The 19,025-nt window shown below is 44.7% G+C and overlaps 3 protein-coding genes across 3 annotated transcripts; 1 reads left to right on the forward strand and 2 right to left on the reverse strand.

Annotated features, from left to right (window-relative positions):
- Nucleotides 1-145: 145 nt before the first annotated feature.
- On the reverse strand, nt 146-2,377 carry LOC120704151 (fructose-1,6-bisphosphatase, chloroplastic-like). The gene is made up of 3 exons (XM_039988432.1): nt 1,939-2,377; nt 1,091-1,487; nt 146-801 (listed from the first exon to the last, which is right to left on the reverse strand). The coding sequence occupies exons 1-3, from the start codon at nt 2,335-2,337 to the stop codon at nt 401-403; spliced, it is 1,197 nt and encodes a 398-aa protein (XP_039844366.1). The 5' UTR covers nt 2,338-2,377; the 3' UTR covers nt 146-400.
- Nucleotides 2,378-9,295: 6,918 nt separating this feature from the next.
- LOC120704152 (vacuolar-sorting receptor 6-like) lies at nt 9,296-14,563 on the forward strand. The gene is made up of 13 exons (XM_039988433.1): nt 9,296-9,897; nt 11,349-11,841; nt 11,973-12,190; nt 12,328-12,416; nt 12,501-12,570; nt 12,654-12,737; nt 12,835-12,993; nt 13,143-13,225; nt 13,325-13,388; nt 13,494-13,622; nt 13,717-13,820; nt 13,912-14,018; nt 14,103-14,563. Exons 1-13 carry the CDS (start codon nt 9,603-9,605, stop codon nt 14,107-14,109), a joined length of 1,902 nt encoding a protein of 633 aa, XP_039844367.1. The 5' UTR covers nt 9,296-9,602; the 3' UTR covers nt 14,110-14,563.
- A 162-nt stretch (nt 14,564-14,725) lies between these two features.
- LOC120704153 (translation initiation factor IF-2-like) lies at nt 14,726-18,543 on the reverse strand. The gene is made up of 4 exons (XM_039988434.1): nt 17,485-18,543; nt 17,243-17,386; nt 15,684-15,869; nt 14,726-15,091 (listed from the first exon to the last, which is right to left on the reverse strand). The coding sequence occupies exons 1-4, from the start codon at nt 18,466-18,468 to the stop codon at nt 15,011-15,013; spliced, it is 1,395 nt and encodes a 464-aa protein (XP_039844368.1). The 5' UTR covers nt 18,469-18,543; the 3' UTR covers nt 14,726-15,010.
- Between the last annotated feature and the right edge of the window lie 482 nt (nt 18,544-19,025).

Consider the following 19,025-nt stretch of genomic DNA (forward strand, 5'->3'; position numbering starts at 1 on the left):
GACAGAATTGCATGTTTCCGGTTTCAGTGATTGCCTATATGACTCAAATATACTCCTCATGGGCCAAAGAATTGTGTGGATTTTCCGAAGCATCTATTTTACCAGCCCTTAGGCCATGAATGTTGAAATCACTAGTTCTCCTTAGTGTGCAGCATTGCCGCAGCTTATTTCAAATATATTCAGCATTTGCAAAGCATGAAGACACTGCTACTACAATGATGCTACATGGAATCTACCTAAAAAAAATCATAATACTTGCATTCACAGAGAAGTACAATGAGTTTTGGCACAGGGAGAGGGAGAGAAATTAATATCGGTCATGTAAAGACAGGATTACCACATGTGCTTTACCTCATTGTATTGCTACAACACCTGAAAATGTGAATAATTTCACATATGGCTAAACTTCATATCCAGGATTAACCTTCTGTTGGACATCCCCATAGCTTTCCAACTCAAGCATGTCCTCCATGCTCCCCAAGAACAATGGCAACCTCTGGTGCAGCTTCACAGGCTGAATCGAGAGGATTCTGTTCTTGCCATCTGACCCTCTACCACCAGCCTGCTCAGCAAGGAAACTGAGAGGATTCGCCTCATAAACCAACCGCAGATGATCCCTTGGGTTCATAGCTACTCCACCATATATGAGCGTCCGGTGGAAATCAGCAACCAGTGAGCAAACGTAGCGTGCTGAGTACTTCTTCGGGTGCTGTCCTTTGCCTTGTCTGATTGTGTCAATGTACTTCCTTAGGCCCTCAGGCCAATCAAAATACCGTGCATCATTCACGGAATATATTTGTCCTGGCATTATATGCAATTATAATTTTGAGCAAAGATAAAAGGACCTTCTAAAAGATGCAGGTTGCAAATGACCAAATGGGTTTTGATGCCCGGTGTCAGACTTTATAAACTTCAGTTTGTTATTATTATTTAAACCAATAAAACTTTTCAGTGGCATCTTCACAAACTATTCGTGTTGAGAGTTCAGAAATTAATTTTGATAAGACTTGTAACAATGGCCAAAACTGTTCAATGCCCAGCGAAGATTTTGGAAATAAGCAAATTTCTGAATACTGATACAATTGGGTACCTCTAGGCGGTATTTGGAGTGACGGATGTGTAAGAATGAATTCTCCAGTTGACCAATCCAATGTAAAGGCATGAATACCTGCACCGAAGCTGATGCACAAGATGGTGGCAGATGAGTAAAGGACATACCCAGCAGCGACAAGGCGAGTTCCACTTTGCAGCGAATTGAGCTGAGCCCTCTCCTCCAAAGGCAGATGGTCGAGCTCCACCAGCCTATTATATATCCCAAATATTGTTCCCGTAGGTATGGAGACCTCAATGTTACGAGAACCATCAAGCGGATCGGTAACAACAACATATGGACCGTCATCGGATATCCAAATGGGCTGATCGTTTTCTTCGGATGCAAGCACTGCAACCTTTCCAGAACTTTTGACCGATGACAAGATGATATCATTCTGAATTCAAGCAAACAAAAAGGATAATTCACATGATTTTGCCATAAGTGCAAGAGATATGGTAGAGCATGTGAAGCTAATCCTTGTCACATTTAGAGCAATGAGTTCAAGCAAAAATAATCCAGTACTGCAAATACCTAACGCTGCATAAGTGCATATGTGATTACGCAACCCAAACTCAATACAAGTGAACTCAGGAATGATTCAGGTTTCTCAATCTTTACCTTCCATTTCGAAAATTTATGATGTCAAAGTTAACAAACTTCAGTAACCAACTAGTTAGTTGATCTAGGAACTTCAAGCAACTTCAGATGGTTATGTTGTTATGTACCAAACTGCCATATCAAGCCCTTAAGATTGATCCCACAAGACACAACAATGTAACTTTTTTGTTCGTTATAAATGCAAGAACGAGACTACCAACTCAGGAACACGCGAAGCCAGCACGCACCGACAATTCGTCGAGCGGCTTAGGTGCGTCGCGGCCGGCCGCCACAGCCCCGCCCCCCGCCGCCTTGGCCCGCGACAGCTCGGCGTTGCCGGGGGACGCCACGAGGGCAGCGATGCGCTTGCACGCGCTCTGGATGTGTGCCACGAGGACGGTGAGGTCAGCGGCCGCGCCGGCCTGGCCCATGTGCTCGAGCAGCGTGGGGGGCGACGCCGCCGCGGCCGCCGCAGCAGCCATGTCGTCTGTGGCCGCGGCGAGCGGCTGGCAGACGAAGGCGCGGCGGCGTGTGAACGGAGCGAGGAGGAGGCGGAGGTGTGGCGGCGGGCGGTTTGAAGTTGGCGGGAGCGAGCGCGGCGGGTGGTGGCGGAGGATGAGGTGGGAGGAGAGAGACGATAACGGCATAGTTTCAGCACGGTTGGATGGCTCGTGTTGAACAGCCAAGACATTGCTAGGGGAAAAGGTTGCATCCAATAATTTAGTTCCACTGTTCCACCAGTATCCAATGTGAAAAGACAGAAATTTGTGATTTCTATAAGGTTCTAGAATTTAAAATTCTAATTTTATTTGAAAATAAAGATTTAATACTAATTTCAGTTTTTAGCATCGAAAATGAATATTGAAGTTCAGGCTATGACTGGCCTCAAGAAATATGGGTTTCAATTTTTTTTTGCTAAAAAAACTACATATTCATTGTTGTTATAGCTACGGTATATTTCTTCTGTTCCAAATAAAAGAGACTTAAACACAAAATATCGTTCCATGGTACCAATAATATGGCCTTTGGTATCACAAGTCCAACCATTTGGAAGAGTGCACTAGATACAAGTTGTTGCACCTCAAAACAATGCTATCACCTTTTGCCTCAAAAAAAGAAACTATGCTATCACCTTTTTCTTTTGAACACATGTATTGTGAATTCATGTGCACTACACCACACACACGTGCATTGACGTTGGCTACTCCTAACTTTACCAAGATATTTGTTAATAATAAAGAATGCGTGTTACATTCCTCTGTTCTAAAATATAGGTGGTTTTAGTTTTTTTCTAAGTTAAGTCTCTCTAATTTTAATAAAATCTTTTTAAAAAAAGACCAATATGTAAAACATTAATCAAATCTATGTCGTTAAATCCAGCACAAAGTATGTTTTATTAAGGTGTTTATTTGGTATCGCAAATAATCAAAGGTATAGAAAATTAAGATATAAATGGTGCCGGCTAGATCGGACGACGATGCAGATAGGTCTTGCTGCTCTGCAGTAGCCGTTGATCTATACACTATACTAAGGTTCTGTTTAGATCTTTACCCGTAAATCTCGTAAACACAAATAAAAAACGTCACATCGAATGTTTCGACATATGTATGGAGTACTAAATGAAGTCTATTTATAAAACTTTTTACATGGATGAGCTGTAAATCGCGAGACGAATCTAATTAGCCTACTTAATCCATAATTTGCAACAGTGATGCTACAGTAACCATCCGCTAATTATGGATTAATTAGCATCATTAGATTTGTCTCGCGATTTACAACCCATCTATGCAAAAAATTTTGTAAATAGCTTTCATTTAATACTTCAAATTAACAAGATTCCAACGCAAAAAAATTTTGCGCCGGAACTAAACACGGCCTAATCCATTTTCAGCTTCACCAAAGCGTTCTAGAGCTCCAGAGCCGGCCGTTTCCCCACGGCCTAATCCATTTTCAGCTTCACCAAAGCGTTCTAGAGCTCCAGAGCCGGCCGTTTCCCCGGGCAGAAGTTGACATGTCCCAAGGAGCACGGCTAACCGTCGACTTAGGCCCCGTTTAGATTGCGAAAAATTTCGGCCTGGCCCAAAAATTTTCGCGCAGGCGTGTTTGGGAACTAAACGGTGGGCAAAAAATTTCAGCCTTTTACTGTTCATTCACGGGACATATAGGCAGCCGGCCCACCCATCAGCGATTTTCCCCCCTCCCCCAACGACCGTGTCAGATCGCTAACTAAACGCCACCCAAAATCCTGATCGCGAACAGACTTTCCATGCCGTCCCGACAGTGTCAGTTTTTTTGCTTTGGCCAAAAATTTTCGCAATCTAAACGCGGCCAGCTTCTAGGTGCACGGAGACCGACTCAAACCGGACACGCGGTCGGTCTCAAGACCCTGCCGTGTGTTCTGCACCACGAGAAGACTGACGACCGACTGACCATAGACTTAAACCGACTGCTCATCGATTTACCAAGACGACAACGACATGGTATCTCCTTGTTACTACAAAATTTTTCATCCGATCTCTCAGTTCAGAAATCATTCAGTTTTGGAGGTTCTTTCCCGTTCATGGCACGCAAACGGACCGGCCATCAGTGGTACTAGCTCTGTCTCCGATTTGTTTGTTCAGAGATCTTTCTTGCAAGCAACGTACGTGTGTGCAGCTCACGCTTGCAGCGAGAACGCACCGCGACTGAACTGCTTGTTGCTTGCGCGATGCCGCATGAACTGTTAATTTTGGTTGTTAGAGTATACAGGCGCTAATGTCATGTCCAAAATATCTTGGAAATAATCCACATTTAGGAGATGGAGCGTTATCAAAACATTGCAAAGAAAAAAAAAGTCTTGAGCGTGCATGACGCGACGACTATGACATTGACATGTCACAGCAAGTTATTGATAGCCGCCGCCCACACATACGTAGGTTAGAAAAGGTCAATCTGTCCAATGTCAAAACGACGAATTTTATTGACAAGAAATTACAATTTGTACAATAGATAGCGCTAACAAATTGACCAAAAATCGTAGCATATATGAAACTTGGGGTTTGTACATCTTTAGGGCATGTTTTGGATCTAAAAAACGAAAAAGAAAAATCGCATATTACGGGTTTGCATTTTTTACTCCCTAAATTATTTAACACCGCATAACAAAAAAAAGAAAAAAAAAGATTGTCCAGAGATATGGAAATTAAAGCTACAGAGCTACTGGTGAGACATCATGAAGATTTTTTTTGTTTTTTGAGCGGTCATGAAGATTTCAATCAGGAGTAAGGTAAAAATCAGAGGGTTGGTTTCATCAAAACAAAAGGTGAAAAATATTAGGGCAAAAGTTTCCAATGCAAGACACTCTAAGCCACAGTATCTTCCGTCCTCTCCCTCTCTCCTTTCGTGATTCTTCTCTCGTACCTGATTCGATTTGATCTCTTCGTGAGCCGTGTCGATTTGATCTCTTCGTGACCACGGCTGTGTTTAGTTGCAAAATCTTTCTTTCCAAACTTTACTATTCATCTATCACATCAAATCTTTTGTACTAAATGTAGGTAAATAAAAAAACTAATTGCATAATTTTGATGTACGTTGCGAGACGAATTTTTTGAGCCTAGTTAGACTATGGTAGGACAATATTTATCACAAACAAACGAAAAAATACTATAATATATACAATATCCGATAGACTCTTTTTACCACTTTTTGCGGATCTAAACCAGCCCACCTCCTGTTTTCCAAAAACAAAAAAAAAGTTGTCACTGTCACTCTCCTACTCTGAAGTAGTCCGTGCAGCTATAGCCTCACACGTCACACCTGCTAGCGGTTGGCTGCTCCCTCTCGCAAGCACCTTCCTCTCCCACCCTCTCTCTCTCACCTTCTCTTGTACGTCACATGTTGACACCAATGCCCCCCAGACCAAACGCCATCTATTATATTATTAAAGGAGTGTTAAAAGAAGCCACTACGTTCGCCGAGAGGGTCTAGAAATTCCCACATTAATCTAAAAAAGAGAAGAATTTGCACCGTTGGATTTTATGAAGATCTAACGGTTCAAACTAACACAAGAGTTCATATCAAATACGATTAATAAATAGCTAATTTCGGATTTAAAAAATTAAGGAAAATTAAGACATGGCAAAGAGTCCATGCTGAATACTATTAGTAAATAGTTTAATTCGGAATTAAAAAAATAAGGAAATTAGGGCTTAATCAAAGAGTCCATGTTGAATACAATTACTAAATAGGAAAATTCTGAATTATCAAATTAAAAAAAATAGCATTACCACTAGATAAAAATTAATATTAGCTGAATAGCTAAATTTAAAATTAAAAGTATAAATTCTATTATATTATTAAGGGAGTGTTAAAACAAACCACCACGTTCGTCGAGAGGGTCTAGAAATTCCTACGTTATTCTATGACTGTCCAACTGTTGTCAGTTGACTAATTTTTTAGTATGTCATATTGTTAGTATCTGTTAAAAGTTTTGCAAACGGATTATGCGTTCTGGACGATTGAAGAAGAGGGGGGCATGTGTAATACGTGAGCTTGATGGGAAAACATATGTTTTAGAATTAATCTGAACTGTTAATACCTCTTTGCAAAGAGATAATGTTGACTTGAATTCCTAGCAACTACTGGTAGCTAGCAGCACGGTGGTCGCTGACAACAGGCTGGCAGAGGGAGCCTCCGACGCGATGTGCCCCCGGTGTCGTGGCACTGCCCCGACGTGAAGGGATGTCGAAGATGGATGGACGGACGATTTCGTGATGATGATGGAGTAAAGAAACGCGATGAGATGTCAAATACGATTAATAAATAGCTAATTTCGAATTTAAAAAATTAAAAAAAAATACATGACAAAGAGTCCATACCAAATACGATTAGTAAATATAGCTTAATTTGGAATTAAAAAATAAGGAAATTAAGACTTAACCAAAGAGTCCATGTTGAATACAATTACTAAATAAGCAAATTCAGAATTATAAAATTAAAAAAGTTAGCATTGGCACACGACAAAAAAATTATTATTAGCCAAATAGCTAAATTTAAAATTAAAAGTATAAAAAATTGGCATCAAATATGATTAATAAATAGATAAATGCAAGAACTAGAATAAAAAAATTATTGTTGATATGTGTAGTGATTATGAATCATATTAAAAGAAAAATAGCTAAATTAATAGTATCAAATGCAATAATAAAAATCCAAGTTTGAGTTTCACGGCAAATAAAGTTAATAAATACTCCAAATTAACAAAGATCTAAATAGTATTTGTGTATAGGATTTACACCATTCGATTTAATGAAGATCTAACGATCTAAATTGGACAAAAGAGTCCATGTCCAATTTAATGAGATGCAATATTTTAAACTACCAAAAAGTGTCTGTATCCAATTAAAGTTAAATACAGGGTCCGCATGACATAAAAACTCATGTTACCATCTATGTCTCGCATTAACCTTCCTTAAAGATGCAAAAAAAAATGGCAGCAGCATAAGCGTGACAACACGACCATAGTTATATTGTATTGGTACTATTGAAAGGGATAATTGCTTTGAAAAATCTTTGGAACGCCCTGCACTACGACACGACCATAGTCTTTGTCCGAGATTCCGATTCACAACTTTTTGAGTCCCAAGAACGTCATGCAGTACATGCAGCTGCATGAAGCACACTAGATTCTACTCAAAATCATTGCCGAACTCAATCAATCCATTTCTTCTGGAGCAACCAAACGTCAAGATAGGGACGAAAAAATAATGATGATGCGCAGAGTTTCACATATTGCAATCTATTGCAAGACCATTGGCACCTTATGATTGTAAGTGTGGGCCAATGAATACGCAGACGAATTAATGTGAGAGAAATATTCGCTAAAGAACCAATACTTTCTCCAAACAAGAATTATCATCATAAATATTGCATATTCTTGAACAACTTTAGTTATACAAACTAATCTGATGGTGGTTAACAAAGAATTATGATTCTATGGGCATATAATAGTTCCATACAAGTAATAATCACTGGGATAAAGGGTAAAGCATCGAAACCTACAAATAAATGTGACTATTATTAGCTCAATCTAAATAGATGCATGGGAAAAATCAGGGAGTTAGTCATGTGAGGAATCAAATAGCATAGATAATTATTAACATTATTATCCCCATCTAATCTTCTATAAGTACACACTAGGCATGGAACACAAATGTGATCGATACCTCTAAAGAAGTATAGAGAAAGAGAAGAGAAAAAGATAAAGAAGCACCAAGATTGAACGGGTAAGGAAAGTAGAAAAAGGAGAATAGAAAAAGAAGGCAGGAAAAATGAGAAAATGAGGGCAAAAGAAAAGGACAAAAGTGAATTTATTGGTTTAGTCTATAAATAATATCATTAGAATGAGAAAAATATTAAATTATAGTCATGTCCCGTTGGACATTTGACATCTTTCATATATTCATGAAAAAATAGAAGAAGCGGTTCTACCAAACGGTTTTCAAAACAGCTCTATATCCATAAAAAAAGCTGCTCCATCAAAGAAGCCACAACTGAAATTATTTTAGCCACAGATACAGGGCTGAAGCCCTGCTAATCTATCTCAAAGTCGATTGCCTACAGTACAAAATCAAATGATTCAAACAAATGTACGTTGTCGATGCTCCTCTTCGCTCAGAAAAAAAACCCTGAGGCACAATACTAAACAGGAAACTTCTCCATTGGATGCATCAGATGCGATACACACTAATCGATTTCAAATATACCGAGGAACAAAATAGAAGACAGAGAAATCAATAAAAATTGCTAGAGAAAATGAAAAATAAAGAAAAGAGTTAGAAACAACAACAAAGATATATATGGAACTATCTATCACCGAGATGACAAAACTATAAAGTAGACCAATATATGCAGTCATATGGGCTAAAAATAAATAAATTGTGTAGAGTGGGAAAAATAATAATAGGTTCGGTTAAATAAAAAATTTAAAACATATATGCATTAACATAGCACGCATATATATAAGTTTTGCATAACATTTATTTACCAAAGCCAGCAGGTGGCCTCAACTTATTTTTTAACATAACTTTTTTGTCTAATCTATGATCATTTTTATTTCGCTCCGATGATGAGTTAGGTCTAGATCTGCTAGATGCTACTTAAGTGCTCTAACAACTACACTAGATATATTTTCGCTAAATATTAATCAAAATATTGCAAGATACAAATCGAACTCCAACATCTAAGTTACAGATTGTTGGCAAACATAACTATCAAATACATATAAATATATTTCATAATTATAAAAAACTTTATATGAATACAATTATGTAAAATTTGCTCCGTATTCAAGGTGATCCAAAATTGAATTCAATCCTCAAATTTAGATTTTGCAGGTATAAGCACTAAAATATGCAACTATAATATAGAATAAAGCAACATAAAAAGTGATGATTGATATGAACTCCTATGCATAGAAAGCTGCAAGTAGTATAATATTCAACAAGAGCAAATGAGAGGTAAATAAATTACAAAATACATCTCTTCTGTCAATGTAAATATTTTTAAAGAATTAAATAAAAAACTAGCTACCCGCGCTATTAGCGCGGTCCACCTTGCTAGTTCTCTACTATTCAAGCAACCTCCTCCTCCTCCGTCGTCTCCCCCTCCCAACTCCAGGTCTTCTCCTAGTCGTCTTTCTCTCTCATCCACCCGTTCTTTCTCTCTCTTGCGCACTCGCGACGATCGATCATCAGCGGCAATATATTTATCTCTCTATCTCTCGCTCGCAACCACCTAACCCCGCTTGTTTGTTGCCACCAAACTCGACTCATAGGCCGCTTCCTTGCTTCAAGTCTGCTTCTTCTTCCTCCTCCTCCTCTTCTTCTTCCCTCCTCTCGATCGTTGCCGGAGAGAGGAGGGGGAGTGGCCGGCAATGATGGCGAGGCGCGCGTCGTGGCTCGCCGGCCTTGTGGCGGTGCTGCTGTGGCTGGTCGTGGCGGTGCGCGGCAGGTTCGTGGTGGAGAAGAGCAGCGTGCGGGTGCTGGCGCCGGAGCACATCCGGGGCCACCACGACGCGGCCATCGGCAACTTCGGCGTGCCGGACTACGGCGGCACGCTCACCGGCGTCGTCATCTACCCGGACAAGAAGGCCACCGGCTGCGCCGAGTTCGACACCAAGTTCAAGTCCAGGTCCCGCCGCCCGGTCATCCTCCTGCTTGATCGTGGAGGTACGTGCATCACTCCTTTTCTTTTTACTTTTTTTTAAAAAAAGAAGTCCTCTTGAAAATATGCTAAATTTTAGTGCCTTGAACATATCTCAAGGTCAATTCTGAAGAGGTATTGTCAATGAAATTCAATTCTGATAAAAAAATATGAAGAAACGGCATGTTTTGAAGTTAGGTTATTGCTGATGCCTTTTTGTTTGACAAATCTTGTTTGCTGATTATTCATGTCGATATCATAGTTGATGTCAATTGTCAGTGGCTGCTTTGCTGTTAGAGTTATTGGCAGGGTGGCCTGCTTCTGTCGGAAAGCTATGTTTTAGATACCAATCATGATTTAGAATGGTTCCAAGCGGGCTTTAGCCCGGCTGGTGGATGTCTGGATGGAAACCTCCAGCTTAGGAGTTCGACTACCGGCCTGCGCAAAAAAACCCTCTCTTGTACCATGTTCAAAACATAGTTAGGGTTCGACTTTTCTCACAGGTAACAAACCACTATGTACGAGTGGGGCAAGAGTTCGGAGGTTAACCTGTGTGAGAAGGTTTTCTTCTCGTTGCAATGCCGTGAGGGTTGTCTCCCCCTAGGTCAAGTTAGTTTTATGATTTAGAATGGGGTTGGTCGGTGAAAATGGGTGTAGACATGCCATCTGAGTATGGTCGAGTATTTTAATCATTTGATGCCGATTGATCTCCAACTAAGGTGTCACAAAGATTGCTATCAGATTTTTCTAATTCTGTCCAGCAAGCATGGGTTACATCAATTCAGATTTTTCTAATTCTTAACCGAAGCACTAAACAGTAAGTTCTGAATGTCATCTGATCCGACCATCTCACCTCGATCGATCCGAGGCCTTCCACCAACCAAGTTGGTGTCGGCCGGCGTGCCTTGATCCCTTGAAGCGAAAGACAGCAGCTTCAGCGACGGCCAGACTACTCTAGCCTTGCTTCCAAAGCAAAGGCTCCCAAAGCGGAAGCTTCCGTCAGAGGCACAAAATAGCGTTTTTTTTTCATCAGGAATTGCACAGAGATCACTTCACTTGAACCCATACTCCCCGCATCCAGTTTTGATTTATATATTTTTATATGACATAATGACTAAGGGCACCAAGTGTGCTTATCAATCTAATAAATGTAATATAAATATTTTTATTGGTCCTCCAATATTTTAACTAGAAACTCCTCGTTTCTAGTGTTACTTATTGCCACAGCACATAACAATAGCAAATATAGCTATCATTTATGGACATTTGAGTTTTTGAAATATAACTATCAAAAGTGGATGTAGGGAGTACTATTTTGGTCATTGTTTCATTTTGCCGCCGTCTGAATTGTTTTTTTAGTTAGTTTTCGTATGCAAATCAAATCTGACCATTTGATTATGTCGGGGGCTCACCGGACTGGCGGCGCCGTCGGAGTTCTGAGTTGTGAGTTCTGACGCGTGCCAATCGCGACGTGCAGAATGCTACTTCGCGCTCAAGGCGTGGAACGCGCAGCGCGCGGGCGCGGCGGCGGTGCTGATCGCCGACAGCGTGGACGAGCAGCTGCTGACGATGGACAGCCCGGAGGCGTCCCCGGGCACGGAGTACATCGACAAGATCAACATCCCGTCGGCGTTGGTGAACCGCGCGTTCGGCGAGTCCCTGAAGCGGATGGCGCGGGCGGTGGCCGCCGGCGGCGCCGGCGGCGAGGAGGTGGTGGTGAAGCTGGACTGGCGCGAGTCGATGCCGCACCCCGACGAGCGCGTCGAGTACGAGCTCTGGACCAACAGCAACGACGAGTGCGGCGCCCGCTGCGACGAGCAGGCGGAGTTCGTGCGCGGCTTCCGGGGGCACGCGCAGCTCCTCGAGCGCGGCGGGTACGCGCGCTTCACGCCGCACTACATCACCTGGTACTGCCCCGAGGCCTTCCGCCTCACGCAGCAGTGCAAGTCCCAGTGCATCAACCACGGCAGGTGCGTGCACGTTCAGGCAGCGTTCCGCCGCCGCCGCCGCCGGCGCCGGCAACGGCGGCGGCGACAGTGAGAGAGGTTGCGTTGCATCGGTGTCTGATCGACGGCGGCGGCGATGCCGATGGTGGTGGCAGGTACTGCGCGCCGGACCCGGAGCAGGACTTCGGGGCGGGGTACGACGGCAAGGACGTGGTGGTGGAGAACCTGCGGCAGCTGTGCGTGCACCGCGTCGCCAACGAGAGCGGCCGGCCATGGACGTGGTGGGACTACGTCATGGACTACAAGATCCGCTGCTCCATGAAGGAGAAGAAGTACACCAAGACCTGCGCCGAGGACGTGGTCACCGCGCTCGGTGAGTTTTCTGTTTGCCTGACACCACCTCGCCGCCGGCGTGCCACGTCAGCTCGTCGGAATGAATCATGAATGAACAGCCTGTTCCTCCTGATCGTGCATGCGAATAACGTGCTGGAATGGGAACAAATTAACCAGGGTTGGATCTGAAGAAGGTGCTCGAGTGCATGGGCGACCCCGAGGCCGACGCCGAGAACGCCGTGCTGTCCAAGGAGCAGGAGGACCAGGTTTGGTTCTAGCACTGAATCTTCTTCAGGCCTGACTGAATCTGACAGATCTCATGGTAATAACATGATGCCGCGATGTTTCAGATCGGCAGCGGATCGCGCGGCGACGTGACCATCCTGCCCACCCTGGTCATCAACAACGTCCAGTACAGAGGTCGGTCGGTGCCGGCAAACATTTGCATCGTTCGAGGGCTGTCTGTCTGCTTGCAATGTGATGACACGAGTTGGGGTTTGCAGGGAAGCTGGAGAGGACGGCGGTGCTCAAGGCCGTTTGCGCCGGCTTCAAGGAGGGGACGGAGCCTCGAGTCTGCCTCAGCCCCGGTAGGGATAGATCTCTTCTGACTCCTGAAACTGTTCTTCAAGAAGCCAAAATAAATGCCTGACGAAATCCCTACCTGACGAGATGGATCATCTGCAGACATCGAGACGAACCAGTGCCTGCACAGGAACGGCGGGTGCTGGCGCGACAAGGCCACCAACGTCACGGCCTGCCGGGACACGTACCGGGGCCGCGTCTGCGAGTGCCCCATCGTCAACGGTGTCCGCTACGAGGGCGACGGCTACACCGACTGCCAAGGTAACCCCCCGTCGTTTCCCCTTGGCCTCTCTCTCTCTCTCATCTCAAGCCGCCGCCATGCATGGCCGCTCTCTAGTCACTGTTTTCTTGACTGCTCCACGCGACGCTGATACCTTCCTTGGTGTGCCGTGCCGTGTCTGTGGCTCCAGCGGTCGGGCCGGGGAGGTGCGCGCTGAACAACGGCGGGTGCTGGTCGGAGACGAGAGGGCAGCAGACCTTCTCCGCCTGCTCGGTATGCCGCAACACCTCCGTCCTCTGTCCTCTCCCATTTGCTACCTGATTTTCTCCGGCAATGGCCGGTCACTAACTCCACGCTCGCCGGCGATTGAAGGAGACCGCGCTGACCGGGTGCCGGTGCCCGCCGGGGTTCCACGGCGACGGCCACAAATGCGAAGGTTGGCTCGCCATGCTGAACCTGAAATTCTGAATCGCTCAACTGATCGATCGAGACAGTATCTGATCCATCATCCATGTCATCTCTGCTCCTCTTCCATCTCCAGACCTGGACGAGTGCAGGGAGAAGCTGGCGTGCACCTGCCCGGACTGCCACTGCAAGAACACCTGGGGCAACTACGAGTGCACGTGCAAGGGCAACCAGCTCTACATCCGGGGCGAGGACGTCTGCATAGGTGATGCAACCAGCTTCTTCAGTGATCAGTACTAGCACTTTCCCATTAGACGGTTACTGACATTTTTTTTTTGGTTTTTGGACATGTCGCGCAGCCAACAGCATGTCGAAGCTCGGCTGGTTCATCACTCTCGTCGCCGTCGCGTGCGTCGCCGGCGTCGGGATCGCCGGCTACGTATTCTACAAGTACAGGCTCAGGGTGAGTCCCCTCGTTCCCAGATCCATGGCGGTTCAGGGCGAGCAGAGGTAGTGGCTGGATACGAGAGCTCATCGGCGTTTGTGTCTTGCAGTCGTACATGGACTCGGAGATCATGTCCATCATGTCCCAGTACATGCCGCTGGACAACCAGAACAACGAGAACCAGCCGCTGCGGCAGCACGATTCAGAAGCTCTGAGGTAAACTTCAACGCCCAGCAAAGTTCAGGACGAATGCTAGTCTGACAGACGTGGATTCTTCTGATTCAGAGATGCATTTTTCAGGCACTGAAAATGGTGTGGCCGCTTGAAACACCTGGATGGGAAGTTTGGACAGTGAGAACTAGGTTTCCTGAATGAATGCAAGGAGATGCTTGCTCTGCCGACCAAGCTGCATGCACCGTTTGTGCCCATATTCAACAGATGATTTGCTGCGATTTCGACGGTTTTTACTTCACTTTTGTATAGAAAAGTAGAACTGTAGAAGAAAGATAACAGTTTGTACCGAGCACGGAGATGAGCTCTAGAGGATTAGATAGGTAGGCTCTGGTCGCTCTTGCGGATCAAGAGGCGTTTATACACGGAACAATTAGGGAAGGAATGTACGAGCTGCTATACATGTACACTGTACAGTAGGTAAACCGTGCTGAGAATTCGATACTGCCATACCAGTATATGTGAGTTTCACCATATGATTCTGGTGTTCTTGCATGCGTTCCCAGAATAGATGCTGCCTGCTTCATGGATACTTGGACATTGTATACAGTGAAATATTAAAATAACTTGTCCAGAAATGTGGCCCATAGTACAAGAAAATAGGTTAAATATGACTGATTCGGATTGTGAAATTTTGATCAAAGACACATCAAATTACAAATTCCAAAAGAAAAACATAACTCGGTTAGTACTTAAGTAATCCCTGATAAGGGACAGCAGTTTCATATGATGAATAAAATGGCGGCGGCGTTCACACTTGTGCGGAACCAAATTGGCTGGGAGGAAAATCACGCAAAAGAAATAACTACGTTTATCAGCAAATTTATTTATCAAACTAGCATCCCAGAAAAAGAGAAAAACCCATTGCATGGATTTAAGATGGCCATCACATCTTCTCTTAACAAAAAGAAAAGCGCCCTTCGAATCTCCTGCGGGCTAAATAAGATGGTTAATACAACAGAGTATAAGAGACCTTTCTACTTGTATTGCTCTGAAACCATTCGAGTGAACTTGTCCATGAATTGGCATTTCTTGTCAAAACCCCACCCAGGATTGTTCTGCAACACACAGAAAGAGTAAAAGAATAAAGAAACTCATCACATCAAATACCAATTATCTTATTTTGGAAGGAAGAAGATAAGGAGAGTAGCCATCAGTAGGAAGCTATCATATTATACTGTTGAAGAAGACAAGGTCTCAACAGTTCAAGACAGAATTTAACATTTAAGATATTGTGGCGGCATGCCATGATATCATATCACATTACCTGTTAATTGTATATCTATGTGGCAGCATGCCATGATATAGTTACATGCTATAAGTAATATGTTCCATAACCAGTGCACATGACCACTAGACTGATTGATATCTATGATACTCAAAACAGGGGAATCGTTTAAGATATTGTGAAAGATGTATAAAAACAATACAAAGGTAAATTTCTTGTAGTTGAACTTCAAGAGGCTATATTTTTATAGAGAAACTTGACAACAGATGGTAAAATATCATAATTGCCAAGTTAGACATAAATCATGTTTCTTTCATCACCACAGGAGACTCAGGAGTGAGATTACACAAAATGAATTCATATAAGATTGAACCACCACTACTATGAATAATGTACAGAGCACAAGTTGTCGTAACACAAACCTTAAGAGAGAGGAGAGTTTTGTCAGTAAACCGCTTTACTGAAGAAGGGATGTTTGCAGGGAGAGTGTTAGCAACTCTTTGCAGCTCCTCTTCTTGTTGTTTTGCAGTAACAACATCAGGGCCGCTGTACATATCTATGAGCTCTTTCATATGGGGTGCTCTAGCCATTACATCTTTCACAGCTTCCTGATAGGGACACAAATATTATATTAGAACAGTTAAAATGGTAATTAAAGAACTCATATAGCAGCAAGCTTAATACAACCATTAATTTATATGTGCTGGTTGGCATATTAATCTGATGAAATGACACGGCATGTGAATATGATGCTGTAAAGACTCCAGGCTAAGGCTATGTTTCACCATCATGTGACACGCCAATATGGATACAGGTACAGCAATACAGCATTTGTCCAAAACAAGGATAAGCCAATACGGCGAGTATAAGAATACAAAATTGAACGTTGCTGCTAATAAGCAAGCAGCTAGTGAGTAACAAGCACCCACAACTAAATATTGAAATACTCATGCTGAATACGTATCCATTGCAAGATACAGGGAACAGGAAGGACCGAAGGAAAAGAGAAAGCATGAGATGGGTTTTCATGCGCTGGACTGCTGGCCCAATCAGCCCACCTAAGGATACCCTAATCACCTTTCCCAATCATCTACCCAGACACTATTTCACACCACTGACTAGGAAGATGGGTAACCATGCCCTCCTCATATCTCCAGTACCCCTTGTTTGTGCTCCTCACAGACCCTGCCCACCTCTCCAGGCTCTCCCAAATTCTCCATCTCCCCGTTACTCATCTCATGGACAGGAAGCATATTGATTTGAGGTATCGGCAAATACCAGAAGGCATATCAGGAATTATTTTTTTATTTTTCAATCGCGCTTTTTGATACTTCCTATATGTGTATTGTCAAAACCTGCTGTATCCAATCCGGGCCGTATCCAATCCGGGTACAGAAGACTATCTTAAGTATCAGCGATTCATCGACTCCATGTTTCAACTTTCAACAGTAAACTAAATACTAAAACGTAGAAACAGATATGCTTATAAAATTACTCTGCAATACCTGCCGGAATAATTTAAGTTCTATAAGTATATTTGAATGGTAAAAAAATCCTAATATCATCTGTTGAAATGACACCAATCTGGATAACTTTATGTATACTGATACAATAGTCAAGTCACTTACGTATAACTAGACACATACGACAATACATTTGTAAACTGAAAGCAGATTGTGGCTATACCGAATGTCTATCTGTCCTTTATCAAGCTTCAAGCAGGTGACTACCATGTAATATAATCAACCGTACATCCATTTTTTTTTGTACTAAAACTGCAGAGACATAGCATGATGGTGTGCATTGTCCCGAATAGAAAGCATTCCTGTACCGGCAGTTAAGATGTGCTATATGACTGCACGATGAAGCTCATAAATTGTCCATGGCACCCCTTACTTGAGCAGAAAAAAAAAAGTATATACTAGCACAAACATTTTGAAGGGGAAACATAATACTCTGCAAGGCCAGTTCAAGAAATTACCTCCCATTCTTCCTGGTTCTGGATGCCCTCATACGCAACTATGAAGGGCTTCACCTTCTGAAGCATCTCCTCCAATGACATTGGTGGTTTCTCATCAATATCAGGGTTAGCAAAATTCACATGGTACTGTGGTTCAAACTCGATCTGCACGCACAAACCCACAGCAACAAAAACAATAAGGAACAGAGCAAGCACATCCGGATTGGAAAACTCGGTAAAATCCACTGCAGGGCCGCACGGACCATGTTGTTTGTGTGACAAGCCTCGAGGTACGCATCTTCCATAGGATGTGGCAGCGCATTATCTGCCGCCTCCGTAAACGCTTGCTCCAGAATCTTCATCTTGTCCTCGCCAAGCTTCTTCTCTAGCCTCTCGCCGTCGGCGTTGTCCCCCAAGTAGATCGCTTGCCGATCATCCACATCAACAGAACGACCGTCGTCGCGCGAGCGGCGGCCCCCTCTCCCGCGACCGCGGCCGCCGCGGCCACGGAAGCCGCGGCCCCCGCCACCGCGCCCTCCGCCATCTTCGTCACTGCGGCCGCCGCGGCCTCCACCGCCGCCTCCCAGGAGCTCCAACGCGCGCTTCACGGCCTCCGGACCTGACAGCTTCGGTTGCTGCGGGCCGGGAGCCGAGGGCGGCCCGGCGGCCGCCTGCTTCGCCGCCTCGCGGCGCCGGATGAAGCGGTTCTCCTCCGGAGGCTTATCCACCGGCGGTGGCTGAATCCGCGGCACGCCGCGGCCGGCGCCGGCGAACGGGAGCGCGTGCGGCAGCGGCGGCGAGGAAGAGGACGAGGCCTCGGGGCTCGGCGGCTCCGGATCGCGGCGCGGAGGGGCGTCGTCGAAGGGCTTGGTGGAGGCCGGCTGCTTGGGGGCGTCCTCGGGCTCGGTGGGCGGCGGCGGCGGCGATCCGCGGCCGCGGCCGCGGCCGACGCCAGAGAACGCGGCGAAGGATGATGGGATGTTGGGAGAGGAGGGGGCCACGGGCTCCCCGCGGCCGCGGCCGACGGGTGTCGCGGCGGAGAAGGGATCCGCGCCGTCGTCGTCGGAAATGGGCCTCCCGGGAGCGCGCGGCGGGCCGGAGGGCGGCAGGCCGCGCCCGCGCCCGCGCCCGAAACCTCCGTCCCCGCCGCCGATGCCGGAGAAGGAGGAGAAGGCGGGGGCGTAGGAGGAGGAGGAGATGGTAGTGCGCCGCCTGGCGGCGGCGGCGGCGGCGCCGATCCCTCGCATGGTGGCGGTGACGGGTTTAGCGCGGGGATGCTGCAGCACTAGGGTTGGGCCGCTCAAGGAATGTGGGGCTGGGGAGATGCAGCCTGCGGCTGTCCGGCCGTTAGATCGGGTACGCCACTCCAACCGGTCACGATCTACGGTTGGGAATTCCGTCTCAAAATTTCTAAACTAGAGTACAAAATTTTACAAGTCACACCAGGGATAAGAACATCTTCGAGAGTCTTTTCAAATTTCACTCTTTAAATTATTATTTGAAAAATCTTATGCATAAAATTTGTTTTCTATATGCTTTCACTTTTCAACAGCTTTTTATCTTGTATACACTCTAAAATTCTATTTTTGTTATTTATCTTTGGCTAACGAGAAATATGGAATGAAGGATGGCTATATTTGGATAGTCACTTGGAAAAGTTGTTGGAGAGTATTTTTTTATCAAATTTTTTATTTCTAGCAATGAGAAAAACATATAAAGAATCTCTTAAAATTGCTCTAAGTCGAGATAAGTTGGAATATGCCGAAAACAGATAAACTGAATTGAAAAAAAATCACTCTCAATT

This window comes from Panicum virgatum, chromosome 4K (assembly GCF_016808335.1).
Source record: "Panicum virgatum strain AP13 chromosome 4K, P.virgatum_v5, whole genome shotgun sequence".
In the NCBI taxonomy this organism is placed as follows: domain Eukaryota; kingdom Viridiplantae; phylum Streptophyta; class Magnoliopsida; order Poales; family Poaceae; genus Panicum; species Panicum virgatum.